This window comes from Hippopotamus amphibius, chromosome 1 (genome assembly GCF_030028045.1).
Source record: "Hippopotamus amphibius kiboko isolate mHipAmp2 chromosome 1, mHipAmp2.hap2, whole genome shotgun sequence".
Taxonomy (NCBI): Eukaryota; Metazoa; Chordata; class Mammalia; order Artiodactyla; family Hippopotamidae; genus Hippopotamus; species Hippopotamus amphibius.
Genome location: NC_080186.1, coordinates 16937712 through 16965232, shown reverse-complemented (window position 1 = coordinate 16965232; position 27521 = coordinate 16937712). Strand labels below are relative to the sequence as shown.

Genomic DNA, 27521 nt, shown 5'->3' with positions numbered 1-27521 from the left:
TGTTTTGGTTTGGTTTTTGGGTCCTCATGTTATTTATTGCTGGAACCAGGCAGGCGACCCCAAAGGCACCAACCGGGGCCTCCCTGAAGCCTGGGCCTTTGTGGCTGCCACTGACCAAAGGCACCGTGCTTGTGCCTCTGGCTGTCCACATGTGGCCGCTGCTGACCACTCACTCGTTATCTGTATCCGTTTTTCTACTTGCGGACTTAAGGTGGGTAACGAAGAGTGTTACAGCCACACGCCTACTGACCCCGCCGTCTAGGGAAAGGGGCGGCCCTGTGGCAGGGGAATGGTGCCATCTTGATGGCCGTTGCACCCCACACTTACACACGGACCCCTGGCAGCTTCAGCCCAGCAGCCTTCTCTCTCAAGCCCCCCTGGAAAAGGAATGGGCAGACTCCAGGTCCAGGGCAGAAGGTTAATTTCAGGCCTCCATGAGCAGCTGGAGGTTCCGTCTCTGTGGGACCCCCCAGGCAAGAACAGCTGATGAGGCAAGGGCCAGCGAAGGCCGCAGTGGTCTCTCCCAGGCAGGACCATGGCTGCGTCCTGGATCAGAGACCCCAGCTGGGCCTCCACAGTGGCGCCCCATGAGCGTCTCTTCACAGTGCTGCTCCTCCGTGAAACCAGGAATGGAAGTGGCACACACACGGGAGAGGGCCGTGTGAAAAAGCCCTCCCCCGACTTTTATTTCACTCCCTCAACCAAATCCATTGAGTAAATACTGTTCTAGGCCCTGTACTGAGCCATCTCACTGGATGACCACAACAGGCCTCAGAGGCCAACAAGACAGGGATGCATGTGCCCATTTTACAGGAGAAAGGGCAAGGCTCAGCGGGGTCCCAGAGCCAGTAGATGCAGAGACAGAGCCAGAAGAGCCCTCCAGCCAAGGCTCCTCCTGGGCTCCTGTACCCACAGGCCCAGAAACTGTAGGTCCCCTTGGGTCTGAGCCTTGGGGAGCCAGAGCCCATTTGGTTCCCAAGGGAAGGCACAGCAGGCTCTGAGGGAAGACGTAGACAGCAGGAAGGCTGACGAGGTGAGGTCTCAGCAGTGGAGGCACCCCTGCCCCCAGGTACCGCGGGTACTGAAGCAGAGTCCTCCAAAGCCAGCACCAGCAGTCCAGGCCTGGGCCTGCACACCAGCCAAACCATCAGGAGCCCAGCCCAAACTTCTGTGAGCGGGACCTGCACACAGCAAGCCCTGGCCTGACCCAACTGCTTCTCAGGTGGGCTCCCAACCACCAGAGGACCTCACTCTCAGCCCACTCTCCAAGCCACACCAACACTGGGGCTTTCAGCTCCTGGTTTGAGGTGTTAAGCTCTGGGATCCCCTTTGGAGGTTCCTAGACTCCAAGTTCTTGGCTCCAGGGTTCAGCATCTGAATTCAAAGTCTCAGATCCAGAGTACGGGCTCCAGCCTGCAGACGCGCTCCTCCAGGCCTTGCGGTCTGTGCCTCCTGGTGTTGGCTCCCTCATGAAGACAGGGTCAACACCCTTGGCCCCCAGCCAAAGCTCTCTGCTCAGTGTCCATCCAAGAAGAAGGCCAAAACCAAGTGAGATGCTGGACCCACATTCAAATGTGGGGGTAATCTTGGGGCAGGCAGGCTCTGATGTGGATGAAAGCTGAGCCGACTAAGTGTCCCCACAGCTGCCCAGCTGGGCTCACTGCTCCTCTGGCGGGCTCTGTTCAGCTGTCTGCTCAGAGCCAGGGAAAATACTATCCCTCACTGGAAGAGGCCAGACCCACACACAGGAAGCAGTGGAGACCCCTCCCCCACCCCAAGTCCTATCCCCAGAGCCAGGGGAATAGTAGATTCAGGCTGGATGCTGGTATCATGGGCACTGCCCCAAGAAAAAGAGAGTCTGTGCTTGTTCATAGGCTTCACCTTTCCACCTACGAGGGGGCTCCTCAAAGCTGATCCTCTCGGGGTTCTGATGGGTGAAGCAGACTAGATTCTAAAAACCTCTGTCCAGTCCTACCACCCCTGCCACCAGCACCCCAAAGGCCAAAGGGATCCACAGTTACAGGAAAATGGAGCTTCCTTGGACACACCCAGCTCCAAACTGTCCCAAATAAAAAGGAACCAGCACAGGACTGACATAGCCACCCACTCTGGAAGCTGGCCAGAGGGTTCAAGCCCTGCCTGAAACTCTCTCCACTAGTCTTACTACTGTAAGGCAAAGATGTCCTCTGGGGCCTAGGGCTGGACAAGCCCCAGCTCTGGATGCTGCTACCCCCTCTGCTGCCCCCACCTTGTCCCCTGATTTTTATACTAGGCTCCTTGCCTTTGTGACATCCCCATGAAATAGTCTGATGCACGATAAAATGATTATTTCTTTATCTTGCAATTGTGGCAGTGACTTTTTTTGTAGAAGAGGGAGAAGAGAGACTTGGGGAAGGACATGGGAAAAGCAGATAAACAGTGGCAAATTCTAGATATGGGGACCCTCTTTGCCCCTCTCCTGAATAACTGGGTTGAATTCACCTTTAACACCCAGAGGCTGTGCCTGCATTTCACTGAGCCATAATCAGCTGTTTAAACCCCAGCCTAATCCAAGGTCTCAGAACCCTTCTTGGGCATTGACGTGGAAAGGAGAGACAGATACGATGACAGAGGAGGGTCTGGTGAAGTGGATGTCGACGGAGGAGGTGGAGGACAAATGGAAAAGAGCTTAGTTCCTGCCCAAGGACACAGGATTCAAGGCCTGCAAATAAAAGTAAACTCCAAGATTTGGAGCCCAGTCAGGATGAGGAGTCTGGGTGGAAAACTCCATATTAACTCAAGTCACAGCTGCTGGGGAAACCCAAGGGGGCTTCTCAGGAACCTCAGCCTAGTGGACTGAAGTCCTTATCCTTACCAAGGGGGCTGTGGTCCCCCACCCCCACCCTGCCCCTACTGCAGCCAAATCCACCCCAGCCTGGGAACAGTTAGGTTACTATGTGCTTGGCTTTCCATAAATTTAGTGGGGTATAAAAGGGCCAAAGCAAAGTGCTTTCAGGATAGCGGGGGTACACACAAATTTGCAAAGGGTTGGAGAGGGGATGGGGTCTAGAGTACAGGTGGATAGAAAAGGACACATCCTCAAATCAGGGTCAGAGGCAGAGAGAAAGGGACTGGTGATATAGGGGGTCCAAGATGGTGGAGCAAAGAGGTGGAGATGTCCATGCCCCACCACCGTTTAGAACTGGGAAAAGGACCCAGGCTTTGCCATCCAACACACCTGGGTTGGAATCCCAGCACTGTCACTTCTTCACTAGGTGGAACCTTGAACGACTCATCCCTTGCTGGAACTCATTTTCTTCATTTGTAATATGGGGCTGCTTCCCCTGCCCCAACTTCATTCATAATATGGGGCTAAATAATACTAGATCCTACTTCTTGGGGATGTTAAATAAAACATGTAAAGCTCAACAAATAGCAGCTGTTAAATATTCTTCTTCCCTTTTCAGGATTGTAGTGAGCAGCTAAGGTAGCCCTAAGATGAGGGGCTCAGAGGGCAGATGAGATGAGGAAGAAAGCAGACAGTGTGGGATAGGTTAAGGGCTGAAGGCAGGTCCCCCAAGACTGTGGTCTTACGTTGGCCCCATCCCAGAGATCAGAAGCAGGCAGATGTCTCAGGGCAGGAAACAGAGAATCCAAGGGATCGGGACACCCAGGGAGCAAAGCAATGGCAAAGCTGCCCCTAGGCACCAACAGGAGAGGCTGAATCAAGGTCCCAATGTGGGTGAGAAGCAGGACTAGGACAGGGAGTGGGGGTGAAGAAGGGCACAGTCAGAAGTGGAGGTGGATGTGTCAGAGCTGTGGGAAGCTTATGTAGTGGGGCCCAGGGGCTCCACCTGTGAGGGTGGAAGGTTTCCAGAACTCCCAAGCCGGGTCAGCTCACAGAGGGGCTGTGCCCAGATCTATCCTTGACAATGTCCTCAGGCCCCGGCCTGAAGTTTTCTGGGAAGGCTGTGAAACCACGTGATAATAAAATGGACCTCCTTCTCAGCTCCTTCTGGACAGCCAGTGGTCCAAGGAAGTCTTGGGGAGACCAGAGGCAGGGTTTAAAGTGGATCTTGGGCCAAGAAAGGGCCAGAGAACACAGGAAAACGAAGGGTAGAAGGAAGTATAGGGTTCTGGGCAACTGAGAGGGGCTATGAAAGGCTGAGCAAGGAAAAGGCAGCCGGTGGGAGGGCAGACACAAGAACAGAAAGACACCAGAAGAAAGAGAGGAAGGTGCTAAGGGAACAGAAGGCATCTGGGCAGAGGAGCCCAGCAGCTTCCTAGTAAGAGGAGAAAATGCTGAGTTTCAGGAGAAGGTGTCTGACTCAAGAAGGTCTAAGGGATGTGGGGGAGGGGATGGAGTGTGGCCTGGCCTGGCTCAGGCGATGACTTCATAGGCATCTCCCCTCATTCCTTCCTGAGCCGCCAGCCCTGCTGACCCCCTGCCCGCATCTCAAGGGTCTAGGCCAAGCAGGCGCTGACAGGGGAGAGAAGGGGCCCTTCTGGGCCAGGCCCTCAAGGCTGGCATAGTGCCTGTTGGAGAGGAGGGGCCTAGAGGCCCAGCCCTTGTCAGCATCCCGGCCGGCACTTCGGAGGCAATTAGCAGCCCAGCTGAGCTAATCCCCCGCCTGGCGAGGCCAACACAAACAGGCCCAGGCTGGGTACACACTCGCCTCCCTGTTTGCTGAGGGGCCCGGTGGTCCGCCAAGAACAACACCAATAACCTGGGGCCTTCTCGAGGTTAAGAGGAGGACCGGGGCTTGCAGAAGAGCTGACAGTGCCCGACAGAGCATACTCTGGCCAGGTGCCCTGGCTGCCCCAGAAAGGCAGCCACTGTTCCCAAGCCTCTGGCCAGCCAGGAAGAGGAAGCTGGACACAAGGAGCCATGTACTCTGATTCAGCGCCCAACCCCACCCCCACCCATGCCACCTGTGAGGGAGAAGGGCCATCTTGGGCTTGTGCTGCCTCGGCCAGCCCAACAATGAGGCCGGGGGGTGCTGGGCCCTCTGGTCAGGACTCAAGGATTACACGCTCCACACTGGACATGGGAACCCACAGGCGATTCAGACCTGGACCCTGCCCTCAGCGGGCTCACAGTCTAGCGAGAGAACAGACTGCATATCACCTCGGAGCAGGGCCAGTCGCTGGCCCCATCGGCAGCTCCCCCAACTTGGAAAGGCCATGGCAGAGCCCCTACAACTGAGAAGGCAAAGGGGGACCCAGAAGAAACAGACTGAGGCCCAGAGACTGATAAATGGGGAGGCAGGAGGGACCCAGAACACACTCTGGCACAGGCTGGTCCTGTTTCAAGTCGGCAACCTCTGGGTGATCCCAGAGACAAGGCCCTACTCCTGCACCCCTGCTTCTTGATTCCAGCCCAGTTTCACCTGCATCAGCCCACGGCCTGGGAGCACCTCCTTTCTGAGCCAAACCCTCCATCCTCCGTTTGGTTCCTCACCCCACCCCCACCCCCGTCCAGGTACTCGTGGACTTTGCAGCAACATCAGGAACCAGAGCCTCCTTGAAGCACCTGCTTGGGAAAGTGACTTGGCCTCCTGCCTGGCCAGGCCCCTGGGGACACTGTGCGGATCACCAATGTCTAACACCATCACCATTTACTGAGGACCTATTGGCTGTGGAGTCAGACCCACACTAACACTGCCTACCAGCGCTATCCAGTGTCATGGTCACAAGCAAATAACAGGAGTACCTGCTGTTGGATAAACCAGCTGGGAGGCAGGTGCATGATTTATCCCCACGTCACAAATAAGGACACTGAGGCCCACAGAAGGGAAGACTTGCCTACAGCCGGAACCCAGGTCCCCAGGCTCCTGGTCAGGATGTAGTGTGTCACCAGGCCCCTCCTCCAGTTCCATTCACAAGCCTCTTCATTTTTCTTCACCCCATTGCTGGCCTAGACCCACCTGTGATGCTTCCTGGGCCACAGAACCTCAGAGTCTTGAGCCTACCCTTCCCCACAAAACAGCATTATCTGTCTCTTACTGGGCTAAGCTCAACTCTGTCAACTCTGCTGGGAACCTACACATGGCTATGTAGACAGCTTTCTCTAGGACAGAGGGCGAGGAAGGCTGGAGTCACTCTGATAGGGTGGACAAAGCCACAGTGAGAAACAGCAGCCCTGCCGACCACTGCCCCTTGCCCTGGCTGGTGTGGCAGAAGACTAGGTCCAGTTCCAAGCCTGCCAGACAGGCTGTCAGGATCCTGCCCACCACAGGACGGGGCTGACAATCCATGACCTGAACCCTCCTTGGGCTGCTCCCATACCTGGCTCTAGAGCATCTAGCCTGGACCAAGGTATAGATGAACAGATGAGCCATTTTCCTCTTCAGTTCAGCCGAAAGGGGAAGTATTTTTCAAAAAGATCTTTTACTAGGAAACTGAAGGAAAACAGATTGTAAGTACACAGAAACAAGCAGATTCCCAAGCAGGACTTTAACCAGCACCTAACCAGAGCCCTGTGGACACCACTTCTCCCTTCTTTCTTGGTGAAGCCTCCTTCCAGACACTAGGACACAGGGGTCTCCTTCTAGCTCCACTGCTGGCAGCCAGTGGAATCTGAAGAAAGCAAGTAACCTCTAAATCTCACCTGTAAAAGAGAGATGAAGGTAACGGCAGAGCCAGGACTGAACTCACTTCTGACTCCAAAGTCTCTATTCTGTACAGCCTCCCCACCCTGCCCCCACCACTATGGCTTTCAGAGGACCACAGGAAACACTGAACAGGGAAGTGCTCTGTGGACTGGGAAGGGCTATAAAGGACACTGAGGGTCGTCATCAGCCAGCACCCTGGCTCTTTCTCTAAGAATGAGGGAAAGCATTCGCAGGAGGTGGGGATGGCATTGGAGGTCCCAGTCCCACCAGGTTTAGATGACGCAAGGATCTGCTGGGTCTCTCTTGTCCTGGGAGTCTTCCCATCCCTCCACCTCCCGCCTTTCAGCACCTCAGGCAGCCTGGGCCTCCTCCTCATCTCCTTCTTGGACCACGGCTGGAGCCACCTGGGAAACTTCAGGAATAGCTGATGGTTATCGCAGCCAGGACAGGGCGAGTTGCTGCCCCTCTGATTCATCACAGAGCTGGAGTGGATCCAGAGAAGTGACCAAGAGGACACAGGGCTGCTGCTATGACTTCAGACTGCTTCAGTCCATAAAGAGGGAAGCAGAGTGCTCATTCAAATCATAAGGGGATAAGGAAAGGGGACTTGAGGATCATTCTTCAAAAGAACAGGCACGGTGCGGTGGAAGAAGCCTGTGCTGAAGCCACACAGATCCAGGACTGAACCTCTTCTAGGCCTCTCCCTAGCAGGGTGACCTCGGAGGTGTTGACCTCTGTGAGGCCCAGCTTCCCCATCTATGCCACCTGAGAGGCTACTGTGGGGATGGGCATAATGGAGACGGGTGTCCAGTAGAGTTCTCTGTCCCACTCCCTTCACTTTGACCTGGGACATGTGTTCTCCCCTTCCCACCCGGCCAGGTACCAAAGCCACACGGTTGATGGTGGCACCCCTCGCACATACCCCAGCCCTCTCCTCTCGGCACCAGGGAAGCTCAACGTGGCATATTCCTGGGCCCCATGCTGCTCAGGCGCCCATCTGCAAGCCTGCCAGGCTTCAGTTAGATAGGAGGACCCCAGCTCGGTGAGGGGAAAGGCAGCTCACTCACCTCCAACTTGCCCTCAAGGGTAAGAGCATCACCCAGCAGAGGCTTCAGCTCATTAGCAAGAAAGGGGTTCTCAACCTTTAACCTACGCCCCCTGCCTCTGAGCAACAAAACCCTTGCTTTCTTAGTGCTGACATTTCAAAATAACTCCTGTGAGTAAAACGAGCACTTCAAATTACATACACCATTTGTCCCCTGGCTATTCTACTGATACTACTTCCCCTCAAGGGAAGCCCAGTGGTCAAAAGCTCTAGAGTCCAATAATCCCAGTTCCACCATGTCCTAGCTGTGTACCTTGGGTAAGTCATTTAACCTGTTTCCTCAGCTATAAATTGAGCTACTGTGAAGATAAAGCACATAAAGCACTTAGCATGTTGCCTGCCACGTGGCTGGTGCTCAGTCATTAGCTGTCACTACCGCTGCTGACGGCAGAGAAGGCTCCTGAGCCCGAGACTCGCTGAGCCAGAGGTGTCAGCTGGCAGAGGACACACTGCACAGAAAAATGGGTGGGTGCCCCTCTTACAGACCCGTGCTCCCCGAAGTACCTGTCACACCGTGCCACACACACACTGTTGCTTCTATGTGTACATCCTCCTCCTCAGACTGTGAGCTCCTTCGGGGTGAGATCTGGATCTTCTATTTTACATTGCAGGGGGCAGGGCAGGGTCGGGAAGCACTGAATTACACATCCAATGACCTGAGGCATGCACTCGAAAAGAAAATGCAACGCAGCCACTTGCCAGGCACGAGATGGCACAAGGCAGGCTGCTGGTCTGATAAAGGGCAGCAGAGCAGTGGGCTCACATCCTTGAAAGCACTGAAACTCTACAGTTCTATGGCTGTTCCTCTGGATTCCTTCTCCAGAACACAGGAGCCAGGAGAGTAAACTATCTCCATCCATTACTACTACTGGATTACAGGACCCCACTCCCTTCTCAAGGCCCCTGAGAAAAGCCCTGGCCTGGGCCCACAAGCCCTGGTCTCTGAGCAAGGCCTCCCTGGAGGGCCAGCTCACATGGCTTTGTTATAAACGATGCCCTGACAGCCATCTGACCGTCTCCTGGTCTCCTCATCTCCAAGTTCTTAAAGCCTCAGCCAAAGACAACAGTGAGGACTCGTTTCTTCAGGGCCCAGAGTGGAAGGCTCCCCAGCACCTGGGAGCAGCTGGAAGTTGGAACTCAAGGACTCATCGCTGCTGGTCTCCCCATCCCGTGCCAAATGCATCTGTAAACAAGCTTTCTCAGTGGCTCCCTGCAGCTGCTCCCCAGGAGTAAAAAGGGAGAGAAGCAGGCTAGAATCAGGACAGCCCAAGGCTTACAAGCAAGAACTGAGCCAGGCAGGGCCTGGTCTGAAAGACAGTCCCTGGGTATGGCCAGGCCTGCGCTGCTGGCCCTGTGCCCAGAGCTTTGGATGGGTTCACCACTGCCCAGGACTGCTGCCCTATGCCAGGCTGCTGGGACCCAAGAAGCATGGGGCCTGTGTCACACTGCTGTAGGTCCCACTGTTTTACAAGCTGGCGGAGAGAAAGAACTTGCTGGGGCGGAGATGCCTGGATGCTGGGCTGTTGTGCGTGATCCTGTTTGCTATAAAACAGCCAGACATTCCTAGGACCTGGAATCGCGCCGAGGCCATGCAGCTAGTCTTCCCGGCCATATATCTCCAGGCGGGGGACAGGCCTGAGACATCTGAGATAATAAAGACGTGATTGTCTCAGCCCTGGGGCTTGTCTCCCCTTTGTCCCAGGGCCCAGCAGCCAGCAAGAAGTTTAAAGACATCCTCCCCCTTCTCCTGGGAAAGTACAAATGCATCAGATTCTATAGCCCCTGGGGGTGAGCTTCCCAAGAATTAGGCCTGGGATTCTTGCTCTCAGCTCACCAGAGCAGAAGACAATCCCAGTCCATCCTGTGGCAGCACACAAATAAATGGGATGTAGAGCACTCACGTGGGGAACAGGCCATACTCTATGCGTACATCTCAATCCTCACCAGCCCTACAACAGAAGAACTGTTCAATTTTAGGGATGAAGAAACTGAAGCTGAGAGGGGGGTTAATGAACTTGTCCAAAGTCACAGGTATTCAATAGCAGATGGTTTCAAACCTAGATCTGTTTTACTCCAAAGCCTGCAACCTCCACGTTAACTCTAAAACTCCCCCCACAACCCGACTTTTTTTTAATGCTTCTTCCTCAATGTCTTTTCTCAATTCCAAAGCAAAAAAGTTTACCCTTTAACATCTGAAGGGGAAAAACTCATGAAGGAAGCAAAACCCAGACTCCTGAATCTGGAAGCCAAAACCACAGCTGCCAACCTGGTTTCCCCTGAGTCATTTCTACCTCAATCTGACCAAGTGACCACCACCACCAAGGGAGGGTGGCTTCACGAGGGAAAATAGACACGAGAGGTGCTGAGGATGAGCCCCACCCATTTTGTGAATTAGTGGAACGCCAGTGCTGGCTCTCCTAACCACAGGGCCCACGGAGAGGAAAGGGGGCATCATCCACATGCAAGTGTGAGCTCGAGGAGAGGAGCACTGGACTCAGAACCAGAAGACTCTGATTAGATCTGTGAATCTTACAGAAGCTCAACTCTAAGCCAGTTTTCTCATTTGTAAAATAAACACCTGTTCTACTTGCTTCACAGGATTTTCTGAAGGTGAACATGAAAGCACTTTATCAACAGTTTTACAAATAGATGGTATTATGACCCATGCGTGTTTCTTCCCCTGTTGGTTTCTTCTGCATTCCTGGTTCCCTCCTCTTCTCCCTGCCATTCTTCTGTTCAAACATCTGAACTCACTATGTACTTAACACCAGGCTAGATACAAGGAGAGGCTCACACACAGGGTAAGAAAAGATGACAGAGACATACGATCTGACAGTGTGAGACCACAGCCAACTGGCTCCTAACGAACTGAAGAGCCAGGCCCACTGACGAATGGCCAGGGTCTGGTTAAGCCTCAGGCCTGCCCAAGGCCCTCTAGGCCTGGCTGTGGGGCCCTAGGACTAGAATTTTAGCTTTCCCCTAATTCAAACATTCATCTGCCCATAGGCAATGATATGGACATGACCCTGCAAGGCTACTTCCAGCCCCAGGATCTCACCAATCTGCCACTAACTCCTTGATTTCTCCATCCTCTACTCATGGGCCTTACCAAATTGAAGATCCTCAACCCTATTAGATATAAACTTCCCTCCTTGGGAGCAAAAGGGCACTAGGCAAAACCAAGCAGTAGGAAATCTTTCTGAATGCCCCCAGGGAAAAGCTGAAAATCCCCCTTACCCACCCATTCTGGCCATCTAGGCTCAGAACCCTAAGAGGATGTGGAGGTCATCTCATCTAATGGTCCCAGGGTACACCTTTAAGGAGTTCTCTGCTTACACTCTGCTTACACACATGCCAACCAACCCCGAAAGCCCTAAAATAAACCAATTCCCTTCAACTCCCATGCCACACATAGACATTTCAACTCTTCTCTGGCAGCCCATATTTGATGCTGCTGCTTGTAGGGACAGAACATATCTGTCTATACAGAACACGTCTGTCTATACATGTCTGCAAGGTTCCCAAAGACAGAGCCTGTGCAAAGGCTTGGTTCATGATCCAATTTAAAGAAAAAAAAAATTGGGAAAATGAAGACTAATACTTAGCTGAAAGTTAATTGAAAGATATTCGGTTATTTGAGAAATGAGAAGCAAGCTCATTGGCTCTGGAAGACAGTAATGGGTCTCAGAAGTTAAGTACAGGCTGCAGGTACGGGTGACAAGACACTGAGCAGTGGGCTCTTTTCCCAGCAGTTTGAGCATTTGTACTCCCTTCCCAGGGGCAATGAGAATGGCAGAATCTCAAGAAACCTTGCTAAGTCTCAGGTGCACAATCAACCAGACTTTTCTTACTGTTTCTCTGCCATCTAGTGGCTCCTCTGGAGCACTACAGGTCCACCTTGTGGCCATTTTCCTCAGCCCCTCCAATATCTTCCTAAATAACGGTACCACTCAGACAGCCAGGCACTATGCTGATGCTTTATCTATATTACCGCTGGTCTTCATGACACTGCAAGGTGGGTACTGATTCCACTTTTCAAATAGGAAAACCCAGGCTTACAGAAATCGTCATTTGTGCAGGGTTACACGGAGGGTCAGTGGAAAATATGATGGTCATCCTCATGCCACTGTATCAGCCCACCTGGAGGAACAGAAGGTCCCAGGACTAAAAATAATCTCAATTCTTCCATAAATCCCTACATGCTCCAACTTCCTTACAGTTAATCACCATCCTGGTCAAGTAGATGGTACCACAGCCTGCTCTAGCCCCCGGATACACTGGACACAGCACTGGGAGTTGAGCAAATCACCCCACTCAATCTCTCTGTCTGAAAATTAAGAGACCACACAAAAACATCTACACAAATGCTCACAGGATCATTATACATAACAGCCAAAAGGCAGAAACAACTCAGGAGTCCATCAAGTGATGGATGAATTAATCAGACAAAATGTTACCCATACAATGGAACATGAGCCATAAAAGGGAAGGAATTTCTGATACCTGCTACAATATGGATGAACCCTGAAAACAGTATGTTAAGTGAAGGAAACCAATCATAAAAGACCACACATTGCATAACTCCATTTATGTGAAATGTCCAGAACAGGCAAATCTATAGGAACACAAAGTGGTATTAGTGGTTGCTTAGGGATGGAGGAACTGGGGGCCAGGGGAGGAGGGTTTAGGAGGTGATAGCTAAAGAGTACAGGGTTTCTTTCTGAGGTAAATGTTCTAGGGACTCCGCCAGCAGTCCAGTGGTTAAAACTCCACGCTTCCACTGCAGGGGGCGTGGATCTGATCCCTGGTCGGGGAACTAAGATCCTATATGCCGCGTGGCGCAGCCACGAAAAAAAAAAGAAATGTTCTAAACGTATCATGGTCGTAGTTGCACAACTGGGTGAGTATATAAAAACCACTGAAACTTCCAGTTATTAGATAAATAAGTACTAGGGATGTAATGTACCATATGATAACTGTAGCACTTCCATATGTTATATATGAAAGTTAAGAGAGTACATCCTGAGTTCTCATCACAAGGGAGAAATTTTTTTCTATTTAATTTTGTATCTACATGAGATGATGTTCACTAAACTTACTGTGATAATCATTTGATGTTGCATGTAAGTCAGATCATTACACTGTACACCTTACATTTTTACAGTGCTCTATGTCACATCTCAAAACCAGAACAGGCAAAAAAAACCCCACTGAATTGTACACCTTAAATAAGTAACCTGTATAGTATGTGAATTATATCTGAATTGTTGCACTGCCGCCCCCCTGCGGGCCCCCCCCACCCCCGCCAAAGTGAGTGGATTGGTCTAAATAACCTCGAAAGGCCCTTCCAACTGCCATTTAGGGACAGAATCATCTATCACTGTCAGTCCAGCACTGGTTACTTGGCCTAAATGGATGCAACCTGGTATTAAGACCAGTCCCATCAAAGGCCACCTGGATAACTTCGCTTCATGCCCTCCCTCCCAAGCCCCAAGCAGACTCTGCCCTCCAAAAGATGGATGCCCTCTCTTCCTACCTTAAGGAACCCAAACCACAGACATCTACACACTCACTGACTCTAGGAAAGAAAAACAGGGCAGATGCAGCCCACCTCAAGCTCTGGTCTTTTCTCTTTTTACAGGTCCTCCAAAGGTGTGGCTCCAGTTTGAGTTCAACCCTTCTAAGAATGTTCATTCACACTTGGGGGGGGGGGGGAAACCACTTGGAGGGGGCAAGCATGTTTTGCAGGAAACACATTGGCTTTGGAATCAGATCGCTCTGGAGCTGAATTATGGTTTCATTATTTTTGAAGCTTCATCTTAGGCAACTTACCTAGCTACTCTGAGCCTAAATTTCCTGTCAGATGGTTATGAATATTAGCTCCCACTACTGTTATGGAAGTAGCATGTATATCATTTGAGGATATCATTCCGTAAGCCATGCACACTGTACAAGACATCAGGAACACCCTCTCCTGTGAGCCCTGGCTCAAAAATTCTATCCTCGGAGTCAGCAGTCCTATATGATAGCCCCACCTCACTAATTATCCCCCTCACTTTCAATGGTGCTGCTCTAGAGGCCACTCTGTGAGCTGGTCAAGAGAAAAGAGAAAGGGTACCAGGTTTCAGAACTGGCACTCCCATCATCCCCCTGGCCTTGGATACTCACTAAGGTCTAGCTTTCTCATCAACAAACCCTGCTCTGCCAACCCACAGAGCTGCTATGATGAAAAAAGAGTCTCTACAGTTGAGCAGAGACTATAGGCAAACTATCCAAAATCAAATGCACAAGATCCTCTAAATCTACACAAAGGAAGAGGGTATCATTCTCTCATGCTACAATTGTTCCTAAAGCCACCTTCCCCAATAAACCTGCCACTGTAGATGAAGCTTTGTATACTGCTATGCTTGCCTTCAGCATTATAAGATGCTTGAACTATAATTTTCAGCTTTGTAATTAGTCACATACATTTTTATTTTCACAACAAGATACGTATGGTTAAGCACACAAGTTCCAGAATCAGACAGCCCTGAGTTCCAATTCTAGTTGGAGATATTAAGAAATTATGAAGTCTTGGAGTCCTTATCTATTAGAAAAAAGTTACTTGTAGCATAAATCTCACAGGGCTGTTTTGAGTACTAAATGTAATACTGTGGGTTCAACACAGTGCAAAGCACACAGAAAGTACTCAATAAACATAGCTATTCTTTTACCAAAGAATATGTTCCTTTCTTTTATGAACCTCAATAATTAGAGCAGAGCCCTCCGTGACTGTGATTAATGTTCCCTCTTTAACTCATCTGTTTATGGAGGCCCCTAAGAGCTACCACTCTTCATACTACACCTACCCCTAAACAGCGCTCCTGGCTCCTCACCAGGTATTTCTCATCTTTGTTCACCTTCCTTCCACCCAGAAATCCATACGCATCCCCTGACCCCCCATCTCCATCCCTGTATATCTCTGCATGTCCAAATCAGACCCATCTCGCAGGGTTTTCAAGAAGGCTGTCTTGATTTATTTTCACCAGCCTCCCTTCCTCTCACCAACAACATACACACACAGCTAAATGTGATTTCTCTTCTTCCTGGTATGTTCAGTTACCCTCCCTTCCTTTCATTCTTATTAGAATCATTCTCATCCACCTTGCTATCTGACAGAGGGCCTCTTAGTACTAAATAAACATGTAACATTGACACTGCATAGAACAAAAGCACTGGGGAGATTCGTAGTTCTTTTTTTTTTTTTTTTTTTTTTGGCACATGGGCTTAGTTGCTCCATGGCATGTGGGATCTTCCTAGAGCAGGGATCGAACCTGTGTCCCCTGCATTGGCAGGCAGATTCTTAACCACTGCGCCACCTAGGAAGCCCAGATTCGTAGTTCTTAATAATGTTTTCTTAACAGTCCTTATGCCTTGATGTTCACAAACCGGCATGGAACAGCAAGATCCTCATGCTACCTTTGGGGATTTGGCCAACCTGAGACAATAGTCCTGGTAATTCTGGGACACAGGGGAAACTGCACAGCTGACCTGATCTTCAGAGATTTTTTTGTTTCCTACCTCCCAGGGGTCCTAGAAAGAAAGTAATTTCAGAGATGAAGCATCTAAAGCTCTTTCGATACAACGTATTATGCACATGAAGTACTTCTATGAAATTAAAAAACTTGGCAGAAACCCCATCTCTGGGCCTTAGGTCCTTCTTAAAGAAAGCTCTGTACTACCTTGAGCTCTACCACCTCAGCTCTATAAAATAGTGAATTTGTACTTACTAAAACACAAAATCTCCAATATACACCCAGTAGCATGTCACAATGATATTAGTAAATACTTCCTCACACAAACCTAAATTCTTCCCATTGCAAAGCAAATCTGGTAGCTGTTAATATCTGAATTGCACTTCTATGTTTACAAAGCACATTCACATATATGATGTCATTTAATCCTCACACGCATCCCCTGAGATGTAAAAACTATCATTATCCCTTTTTACAGATGAAGCAAATGGAGCTTAAGGACATTCACTGACTTATCCAAGATTACACAATTAGGCCAGAGTTATAACTTGGGGCAATTATTTCCCCACAGCACACACCATCTTGGGATTTTTACATTTTGACTGACTACCAATTCTCTGACTGACTCTTTTACCTCTCCTAGATAATTCAAAAATCTCCCTCGTCCACCAGCAAATTGGCTCAGCCCCTATTCCTTTCTGCCTCACCACCTTCTCCCTATCTTCTGCCATCAAGATCCCACATAGGGAATTCACTGGCAGTGCAGGGGTTAGGGCTCCATGCTTCCATTGCAGGGGGCACGAGTCTGATCCCTGGTCAGGGAACTAAGAGCCCCCATGCTGCACAGTGCGGCCAAAAACCAAACAAACAAAAAAGCCATACCCACATAAAAAGTAGTGTTCAGACATTAGGTAGAGTGCACCCTGGAATCAACTGCTAGTTTTAACTTAAATTCACCACTAGGTGGAGCCAATCTCAACAATCCAAGAAGTTCATGTGTTAGCTCATTGGGAAAGAGCATGGAGGGGCCAGAATTAAAAGTAGCTCAATAAATTGTTTAAAATAGCTAATTATCAGGAGTTAAGAAAGAATTTTCATTTCAGAGTTTGCGGCTCAAAAGCACTAAACATTTGCAAACCTACACAGGTAATCCACTCCAGTTCCTGCCTGTGAGAAGACTGGTCACATGACTTTGCATCAACTTACAGCTAAACCACAAACCAAGACACAGAAACTAAGACTCTATCCAATCAAATATTAATGCATCAGTATGAGGTTAATACAAACGAAGCAACTGTTTAGTCAGTCAGACTTCAAAAAAAAAAAAAAAAAAAAAAAGCAATCCACCTGAAACTACACTCACTGAGGAGAGGAGGAAATAAAGCCACATAACACTGGCCCACACCCTGCCCAAAGGTCTCACGAATAACCAGGGTTTGTGTGGGGGTGCGGCAGGGGGACCTGCAGCAGAGAAACAAAGTGACCTTGTTATTAACTTAGCAAGAGATTTCAACTCCTAAAAGTGCAATTTAGTCTGTTGGAATAACTTCAATTTCATACTCATTTTTAGCACTAATTTACACTTTGGAATCTGAACCTGTGTACTCTCTGCAGATTAGAGTATCTCTGGGAAAACTGAAAAGGATCTCTATCCCCAGTGAAATCTGTATACTATAGTTGTCTTGACATTATCAGGGAAATACAGCCTTCCTCTACATTTTAGCTTTCACTTAGAAAACCTCAGCGAACTCTACAACTCAAATACCTGCCCCCTTCTCAAACTGTTGCCTAAGTAATCTAATTACTTAGGGGACTACACAAACCATCTCAGTGCCAGTCCATCAATAAGACTATTTGACTATGAATTTTGTAAACCTTCTTTCTGATTAAGGAGTAAGAACTGAATGCTGGTTTGGAAAACCTCTTCCTAAAAGGAGAAAAAGCTGTGAAGATTTATGGCCCAAAATTACGCTAAAATTCAGGTCAGATATAAATGAAACCTTAAGAGATCATCAAGTGACACAGTTTTCAAACCTGGGGGCATATTAAAATATCTGATGAGCTTTAAAGAAGTGATCCTCCTACAAAAAATAATTTGAAAAAACTGTGATGCCCAGCCCCAGTCTCCAGAGATTGCCTAAGATTGCCCCAGGCATTATTTTCCTTTTTCTAAATGAGCTCAAACCTCTTTCTGAAGTTATCAAATACGAGGGGATGAATGTATGAATGGCAGACTTTGGGCTTGGCTATGTGGAATCCTCTGGGCAACGGAACGTGAGAAATTTTAAATGTGCTTGACCTTGCACCTCTTTTGGCACACCACATGAAGTCCTCTCAGGAAGGCACCACTCTCTGGAGCCAGGCTCCAGAATGAGAAACATGAAGCCAACCTGAGCCCAATCTGAAGCCTGGAGGCAAAGCCCAATTGACCCACGAGCAAGAAAAATAAATGCTTGCTGGAGTAAGTCACTTGAGTGTTAGGCTGGTTTGTAATGCAACATTATTGTAGCAATAGCTAATAAAACGGTATTGGTTGGGGGGGGGGGGCTTAGAAAAAACTCGAAGTAATATACAAAGTATTTTAACAGCCCTGGAAAGAAAATATTAAGGTGAGGTCTTCTGTTGAGCTATGTAGTTAAATCACCATGCTCTGAAGTTGGGGGAACATGGGTAAGTCTTACAGAAAATAATGAGAGCTAAATTAGGAATGTGATTTAAAGATACTCCCCCACATATTATTCTGATACCCTAACCATGAAGAGCTCAGATCTTTCCAAAAGATAATGGAGTTGCTACTTCTTGGTGAAATACTATCCCTTCCCCACACTGTTATATACCAAATTTGCTATGTATGCTAGCTGCACCCAGTGGAGATTAACTTCCAAACCTCAAGAAGCAGGGTTCTTGTATACCAGTTTCTTTAGTACTCAGCACCCCAAAAACCACTAACAACATCAAAACTGGAGAAGAAAAAAAGAAAATGGTCCAAACCTAATAATGAAGAAAAAGTATTATTTTATCCATTCTATGAAGATATTGTGAAGATACCAATTATAAGACAACCAATGATTTAATGACAACTTTTCAGAGCCAAAAAAAAAAAAGCTCCACTACATTAAATGTATACACAAATTTTAAGAGGTATTCTGATTACACTATGAAAATGAGCCCCCTCCCCCAAAAGGAAAAATACACCTTAGAATAAAGGAAATATTGCAATCATTCCTTAGATTCCACAATCAATCCTCTCTTCCCCTTAGAATATATTCCCTCTACTGGCATAAAATCCAACTCATAAGGGAATTTCCTGGCAGTCCAGCGGTTAGAACCCAGCACTTTCACAGCTGGGGGCCCAGGTTTGATCCCTGGTCAGGGAACTAAGATTCCACAAGACACGTGGCACAGCCAAAAAAAAAAAAAAAATGCAGCTCGAAGGATGCCTATTTCTAAGACCTTCAGTAAAACATCTGGTATTTTAGAAACACAGTGATGTATTGGTGTTGTATTAGCCTAGATATTGTAAATTTTGCCATAAGCTAAGTCTGCTAAGGACTGTTTCTTGGCCTATTTCCACTCTCTAGATCACACTCCCTGGGCAGTATCAGTCACTATGCCAAAGATAACAGACAAGTTTGTTAAGTCAAACAGAAAAAAATATTTAAACAAAAAACAATGTTAGCTTCATCCATTTGCCACCCATGTTCATCTGATACGTGGAAGTCAAATTGAAAATATTTAATTAGAAAACAATGTTAGCTTCAATCAATCCTCTTGTCACCATTGTTCTTCGATGTGTGGATAATTCATCAACACAACCATGTAATCTGCTTTATTTCATTTATTCATTGTTGAAACCATGTACCCATCAATGACTATTTTTAGAGCCATCTCTTATGTGTAGGCAGCCAGGGCTACAGCAATAATCAGGATGGACCTATATGCCACTGTGTGCTCAGAACAGTTCCTGCTCCCCAGAACATGATCCAGGTGTCTCTCCCTGGTATGGTCAACAAGGAACAAGTAAGACCCATTGGTTAAAACAGTAAAGCTTAGATCTGCCTCTTCCTAAGCCCTTCCCAACCAGCCCAGCTTAGTTCTAGCACAGTATGCAAGCAAGTCAAACATGACTCCATACAGAAAACTATCAAAATGAGGCTACACACTGTATCAATCTTATTAACTGGATGAAGAGTCCTTAGTTTCTAAGATTCTCATACAGATCAGTATAATGCCCTTCAGGTAAATGAATCATTCTTGTCACCTACAGAAAATGTGTCCCATATTCAGATTCAAAGCACAGAATCTGGAATCTGATAGAAGCAGTCTGAGGTTAACAACCTAGGAGCAGTGGTTCTCAAACTTGGCGGCATGACAGAAATACCTGGAAAGCTTTTAAATAACCCACTGCTCAAGCTGCACTCTACTAAGTAGCAAAGTTTGAAAACCACTGATTCAGAAAACTTGGAGAAAAAATGGCTGCTTTCCAACTGATTGATGGATTGGAGGTTTGCTGCCATTTCCTTCCAACAACATGAGCAGTGAGCTTCCAGAACATTTCTTCGCTAAGAACTGTTACGAACCCACTTTGTATTAAAGAGAAGGAGTTTGTAGGCTACCTGCCAAACTTAGGGGAGAAGGCACAAATCTAAATATGAGGAGGGAAAAAAAACCATCTCAAACTGAATGCCAGAAAACAAAGTACATTAAATCTTTACGCTCTAAATCTTTATCCTGAAATTTGTTAGAAACTGATGTTAATAAGAGTCAAGTTCCCACTCCTAAATATCTAAAAATTAAGAGGCGGAGGAAAAATAATAACCCCCAGACTGACTTGTGAAGGGTTTTTGTTTGTTTGTTTGTTTAATATATCTGAAAAGAATGCATATACAAAGAATTGAGACATGAGAAAGCACTGGTTCGACACTAATGAAATCTACAAGAATTAGGATTTGGGGAAGGTGGGGAAGATTACCTAACATTTTTAAGACTTGAAAACTGCAACCAAAATAAGCTGATAAAATCCCTATTAACACTTACGAAGAGTCTTCATAAGGCTCTCCCCAGGATTTTTATTAAACTAGACAGCCTCACCTGGCTGCTCTAGGGTTCCTCACATGCAAAACAGAAATGAGGGGATTCCCCTGACTGGTCCCCATGTTGTTAAATGTTCTCCCCACCCCCACCCCACCCCCAGCTTCTTAATGAAGCAGGTCTCCATCCTCATAACTTGAAAGAGGATGTGAATCATCCCACAGACATCTGTCTTCTAGCACCACCCCTCGGATTTCCCCTATATACCAGATCTTCCGCTGTGTTCTAGGAACACCATATCATACACTATTAAGCTGCACATCTATGCTAAGCATATTAAGACAATGACTGACAGGGAAAAAAATGTTTTTTAATTATGTACTCGATCCATTTGGTGTATTTCAAAAGGTGCAATACTTTTCTTCATTTATCAGTGAAAGAAGTTAGAAATTAACTTCAAAAAAAAAATCAGCAAATGGCAAACAAATTTCCTTGAGAGTCACAGTCACAAATATAGTGCATCCTAGAAAAGAGGAGGGGCAAGACAGGTTCCACCCACTTTCATGAGTTTCATCAAATACTGGACCTACTCAAGGGTGGAGAGAAAAGGCAACTTTCAAAAAGGAGTATATTATTAAATGAGGCGTTTACTATACTCCTTCCTAAGAGCACCAGGTGGGGAACATGTTTTCTAAACTAGATCTAGGAAGTGGAATGTGGAATCAATCCGTCCTCCTCCCCTTAAAGGCTGTCCAATGGTTAATGAATTAAAAAAACATGACTAAATAAAAACAAATCCCACACACACTCCCCCGCCCCCCCCCCAAAAAAGGAAAGAAAAGAAAAAAAAAACAAAACACACTAGATATCCCAGATCACTCGCCAGAGTGGAACCCGGGAACAGCTTCAACAACCCAAATTAGTCTGTTACAGAGTCATCACAAGCATGCCTTGCTTTTAAACAAACAAAAAAAAAATAATAATTTTTTTGAAACAACAAAACAAAAACTAGTACTGATCACTTTTCTGACAATACACAATTACTCAAAATTAACCAGTATTGAGAGGGGGAAGGGGGCCATACCTATGGGTCTTGTCTCACACGAGTGCATGTGGGTAGGTGCAGGGCATTTGTCATTATTGCAAAAACGAATTTTAATTTTTAATCTTTAGTTTGATTTAAACATTGCTTTTAGTAGGATGCCAACACCAGCTGTGCAGAAAGGGCTCTGGAGAGGCGTTCATAGCAGCACACACCTGCGGCTCTTCTTCGGTTCTGGAGGCTCCAGGGCAGCCAATATTGCTTCGTCAAATACATTCTTTAGGCCTTTCTGAAAAGGGGTAGAAAGAAAAAAATGGGCAGTCTGATATTCAGTATAACAAAGTTGAAGATCAAATTTAAAACATTCAACCCCCAGGAGTTGGCAAAGAATGAAACATTAAAAACGACCCTGAATCTCAACACAATCATCTCACTTCACCAAGTTTTGTCCAGGCATGGCACTGGAAGGATCCAGCAATTCAGGAGCAGAGATTCATGAGTGAGACAGTGGTCCTTTGAGAAAGCTTTTTGCAGACCAATGTATGTCACAAGAAGCAAACAAGCACGTGTCATTTGCTCATTCAATATGAGTTTTGTAATGTGCTGCAGAAACATTTTACATAAAAACAAGTAAGCAGCTCTGCATTCAGATGAAACAGCTGGATATGGAACAGAACTGAGGGGTTGGGCATCGGGCAGTGGCATCCTTATTATATGGAAGGCGCAGGCAAAGATGGAGAGGGCGATTACAGTAGCTGCATCAAAGATATTCACTCTGAGGTCCCTTTATCCCACCAATGAGAGCCAAGGGGACTCAAGGAAGCAAAAATGTGGGTACCTGATACATATGTAAACTAAAGCCAGTCAGTGCAACAGGAATAAAGCTTCATCAGGCATTTATACAAACAATTGTATATTTTTAATTTCAAAATTTGAAGGTAACCACAATTGTATGTTTCCCTCACAACAATAAAATCAGAAGCAGGAAAATATAAAGATGGCAGCTTTACATCTCAACATTAACAAACCTTAAGTCAACTGTTAAAATGGATGCTATTCTTAAAAGATAATGTAACAAATGATCTCATAAAGCAGTAGCAAGTACATCAATATCTTTCCCACCCAGACTGACAAATACTCCACTACAGCACAGACAGCCAAAGCAATAGCAACACAAAGTTTCACTGCACAAAGGAAAACCAGAAAAGAATCCTCCCTTCCCCATTACACTCTACTAGCAGGTCACCCTTTTTCCATAAATTTTGTCATGCAATTACAATTAACAATTGATCATAAGAGTAAAATGATGTTTGTATTATTTTCTTCATCTAGAACTAAGATCTAGAAGTGTTAAAACTCTTCTTATTTTCTCCAAGAGGACATTCTTAACGCCAGACCAAGTTCCCTTTTGCAATAGTAATCCAAACCAAAAGCTCTGAGCATCAGGCAACTCAAGCAGCAGAAAGTTAAACAAGTCCAACTTGACTACTGATCACAAAAAATATTCTATAAGATATTGCATTCTTGATCAAAAACTAATACAGAAGTTGCTCTAAGGTGGTGAGTAAAAAGACGCAGAGGCTTTCAAACAGGATGGTTTTATTCCTTTGTTTTTAAACGATCTTTCTACAGTAGTGGGACAGGAAGCAGCAGCAAAGAGGGGAAGGAGAAAACAGTTTAGAATATACAGCACTTCCTTTTGGGTTGAGTTTCCGGAGGCTCGAGGGCAGCTAGGATAGCCTCATCAAACACATTCTTCAGACCTCTCTACAAGACAGAGGGGAGGAGAGAGAATAGCAGCCAGGTTAGAGGATTAGAAAGACTAGCAGATACAACAGCAGTCTGGATTAAAAAGGCTGAATTCACAGAAGCAATGTGCCTTAAGAAAAATAACTGCTAATCTTAAGCCCACTATCAAGAGAATAAGTAACTGATCAAACTTCTTACCTCAAAAAAGGTTAACTGAGCAAGAAAGCAATTTTTATGAAAATGCCATATGTTGACTTCTGTAACAATCACACTTTGAAATCTAATATTACAACATTTTAATGAAAATAATGCCAGAGGAGAAAAATGGATATGTAAACATGAGATACATGCACTGAATTCCTCAGTACTTCTAATGATAAGAATGGCGCACACATTTTGGAACTAAACCTATTACAATTTCAGGCTTCTGTGAATTCATCCCCTGAATAACTGAAGGACACAAATAGCAGGCTAACAGGCATGCTACATGTTTCTAGATTCAATGACATATCTGGATGGATTAATCAGGATTTAAGAGTAAACCAGTTTCCCGGAACAAAAGGTTCAGACATTTAGAAAAAGTGTTAATTGTTCAGCAGGACCAACTGGGAGAAGTTTAAAGAACAGACTCTAGAAACAGCATACACTCCAGTTATTCAGTGATGTTATTAGAGCAAGTAACCACCACCCAACAGGAAAACAAAGAATGGGGTCCTAGAATGAGTTTTAGCAAGCAGTCCGATGCTTTTAGATGTCTGCATGGGTATCAGAGCATAAAGCATGGAGTGAAAACAAAGAATATTCTCAGATCTACAAGGATTAAAATGCAGAAATACACTTACACCTCAGCCAGAACTCCAGCGTGACAGTGTGACTCAGTAGTACTGGTACCGGTCTACAGACTCACCTAAACTCACCTAAATCTGAAGCCACAGGTTTACCACCCAAAGAAGTTCCACATGTTCTTTAGGTCAGTTGGATCCCAAGTAAAAATTTCTCCCAAAGCCCCAGAGCACAGCTTCAATGACAAGTGCCAACCCCAGTCTACCCCAGCTGTCCCCACCTTGCCCGCCACCCCCACCACAGAATCTTAGAGGACTGGCACCCACACATTCCATTAGATACAAAATAAATGAGAAATAACAATAAGCACTTAAAAAGAAGCAAAGAGGTTAAAAAGTTTTCTTCCTTCTGTGTCTTTTACAAAGTAGAAATGCTGAACAAAAGTTAAAGTTCCTCTGAAGTTCTTTCTACACATCTAGGAGCAAACTTTGGTTGTCAAACATAAAAGGAAGGAGGGAAGATGGAATGGGAAATACATCTCATAAGGGGAAAAAAGAGGAGCACGACAATTAGAAACTAGGGCATCCCTTAATAAGAAGCACATATTTTCTTGCTTATTGACAAAGATCAACTAACCCCCTAAAAGACAAAACTAACCTTTGCTTTAATCACACCATCTGTTTATATAAAGAGCTCAGTTTTAGAGGAACCAACAAACAGAATCTGGAGTCCTAAAAACTTCTAGCTCACAAACAGTACCAGGGACCCCATTTTGTATCTTCTCTTGATTTCTCCAAACTTCAAAATCTGATAAGTGTCATTGCTAAGACCTTTTCAAATTTCTATTCTCTGGAAAGTGACTTACTATATAAACCTGTTCATACTGTAAAAAATCTTATATGGAAGCATCCAATTCTTTAAAATAAGCTTCACTGGGACCTAAAATAGGGTCCACATGGCCTACTTGCCTCCATTTCCCCCCCCCAAAGTACCCCAAATGTAGAGAATGGGGCTATGCAACAGTTATCTGACTCTAATGTTCCCCACACATCCTTCTTCAATACACAGATACCCACACACTTTTCTGGGAATGGTTTCAAAACCAGAAGCATCGGGCATTTTTAAAAATCTCAGTCAGTGCTATGTGTGAGAAGATGTAAAATCATCTCAACTTTTACATATCTGTAATATCAATACAATAGAACTAAACTGCCAAGGAAAACTGGGTTTGGGAGAATGAAACTAAGCCTTGAGGTTATCCTGTGAAATATCCAGCTAAGAACAAAAATTTTACTTTTACATATCCAACCCAGGGCTAAACTGGAGATTATTAAATTATCTCTACACCCTACATCCTAAATACCTAGTACATGTACAATATGTAACTATGTATGCCATTTACCTTTAGTATACATATAATCAAGAATCTAATAGTGGGGTTTTTTTTTTAACTTATTTAAAAAAAAAAATTACCTGAAAAAGTAGGATGAGAAATTTTAGTGAATTTGATATAATTTAAAAAAATCTCTACCCTTCAGCTCTGCCTTATTTTAATTAGGCATGTTTGCCCATTGTTCAAATGTCACAGCAGAATAAAGTTTTGTGTCATTTATTTCCATTATTCTTTTCTTTGCCCCCCAGAACAGTACTCACAGGGATACCATGAAGGTAGAGAAAATGAAATCACACAGGTCAGTTATAACTCTCACTCTAAATACTGTTCCCTGTCCTCAGAATCTGAAGTTTCCCATCAAACTATGAGAGTAGTTCCAATTAAATCCTTTAGAAAGAGAAGACTACATAAGGAAGCAATGCCTCCCAAAACATAAGAATAGAGGCACTATATAAAGGCATGCTTGAGAAATGGCCAAGGTAGTTTTCTCTGACATGAAAGTCTCAATGATTACAACCAATTCCCTACCCCAGCTGAATTATCCCAGAAACAGTATAGCATCAATTGTCGGTACTGATAAAAGATCAGATTTATTTAGATGAAATTTTAAGGGGAGGAAGGGAATCATTCACAAACTCTTTTAAATTTGTGCTAATCTGGACCTTTCCATTATTTTTTTTTTAACACAATCCCTGAACACTACAAATGATTCAGTAAAACATGGAAGCTCACCAACACACAAGCTTTATTTAGAGCCTATAATTCTCTCCATAAAAACAGAGACCTCTAACAAAAGAACATACTCTATGAAGCTGGTCATTGTCTTCCTGGGCAGCCTTCTTGAGCACTGCAGACCACTGTCAGAAATAACCCCGAATCCTAACGCTGCTAAAACTACTCCACTGTAAATAAACATGGGGCTCCATGCAGTCCTCACCTGTGTGAGTGCAGAACACTCCACATACTTGACAGCCTTCAGGTCACGGGCCAGTTTTTCAGCAGTCTCTGGAGTGATAGGCTTCTGTTTATTCTTGGCAAGTTTCTCAATAGTAGAGGGGTCATCTCTGAGATCAATTTGGGTCCCAACAAGCAAGAAAGGAGTCTTTGGACAGTGGTGAGTTATCTCAGGCACCCACTAGAGAAAAGATATTTTAAAAAATACACCTGCATTAATCCACAAGCCTCCAAAGCTATTTACAATCAATAGAAGTTCTATGACAACCTTTCTTTCAGGGCAAGAATATCTGACTGACTCACCTTTTCTTTCACATTTTCAAATGAGGATGGTGAGACCACTGAAAAACAGACTAGAAATACATCTGTTTGTGGATAACTCAGCGGTCGTAATCTGTCATAATCCTCTTGCCCTAAGGGGAAAAAATTGGAGAAATCAGCAACTGAATCTTGGTGCCCTCACAGCATTAAAATCACAAGTCAGTCAACACAGTAAGCATGCAGCTAACAGCACACTTATTAATGAGAAAGCAACTTATCTAATAAAATGTATGACTTTGTAATAGAATATCTGAGCAATATTCTCACTCAGCTAACTCTAGTTAAGAGGTACAAACTATCAGTTATAAAGTAAATAAGTCACAGGGATATAATGTACAGCACAGGGAATACACTCAAGAATACTATAATAACTTTGTATGATGTGCAATATATAAAGATATCACATAACAATGTTGTACACCTGAAACTAATATAATATCGTGAGTCAACTATACGTCAATAAAGAAAAACAAAACAAAAAACAAAAAACAAAAATTTCAGGTCCTTACAACAGCAATGAATTTGTTATTATTAATGATCTGCTTTGTTACTGATTTGTAATTTTCAATCTTTGTGTCTATTAGCAACCCAACAATAATATAACAAAAATAAACTACAGAAATGATTAAAAATCAAATCCGGGGCTTCCTAGGTGGCGCAGTGGTTAAGAATCTGCCTGCCAATGCAGAGGACACGGGTTCGATCCCTGCGCTCCAGGAAGATCCCACGTGCCGCAGAGCAACTAAGCCTGTGTACCCAAAAAAAAAAAAATCAAATCTACCCAGATCTGATTAAGAAGCAATCACAGTGAAACTATTTAAGGAAGCAAAAATCTCAGTGAAACCCAGCTAACAAAATCCACTGCCCATGACTACCAAAGCAGGTTCACATGTTTAGTTAACGTATACATGTAAGACCAGTACCTGAAACTGAAAATGCATAGAAAAAAAGAATTCAATAAGAATTAATGGATGCTAAATCATTATGGAGGAAACTCTGGTGAAAAGGAGAATTTTGTATGGTCCTTAAAGGTTAT

At 45.6% G+C, this 27521-nt stretch overlaps 1 protein-coding gene across 3 annotated transcripts in view; it reads right to left on the bottom strand.

Moving 5' to 3' along the window:
- Positions 1–20046: 20046 nt before the first annotated feature.
- CDC42 (cell division cycle 42) overlaps positions 20047–27521 on the bottom strand; it is a 44792-nt gene continuing 37317 nt past the window's right edge. For all 3 annotated transcript variants that reach the window (XM_057699039.1, XM_057699058.1, XM_057699050.1), the window contains exons 4-6: positions 26468–26577; positions 26148–26345; positions 20047–21574 (exon numbers count right to left, since the gene is read on the bottom strand). In XM_057699039.1, the coding sequence (XP_057555022.1) occupies positions 21485–21574; positions 26148–26345; positions 26468–26577 (398 nt within the window). In that variant the 3' untranslated portion in view covers positions 20047–21484. The remainder of the gene's footprint in view (positions 21575–26147; positions 26346–26467; positions 26578–27521) is intronic.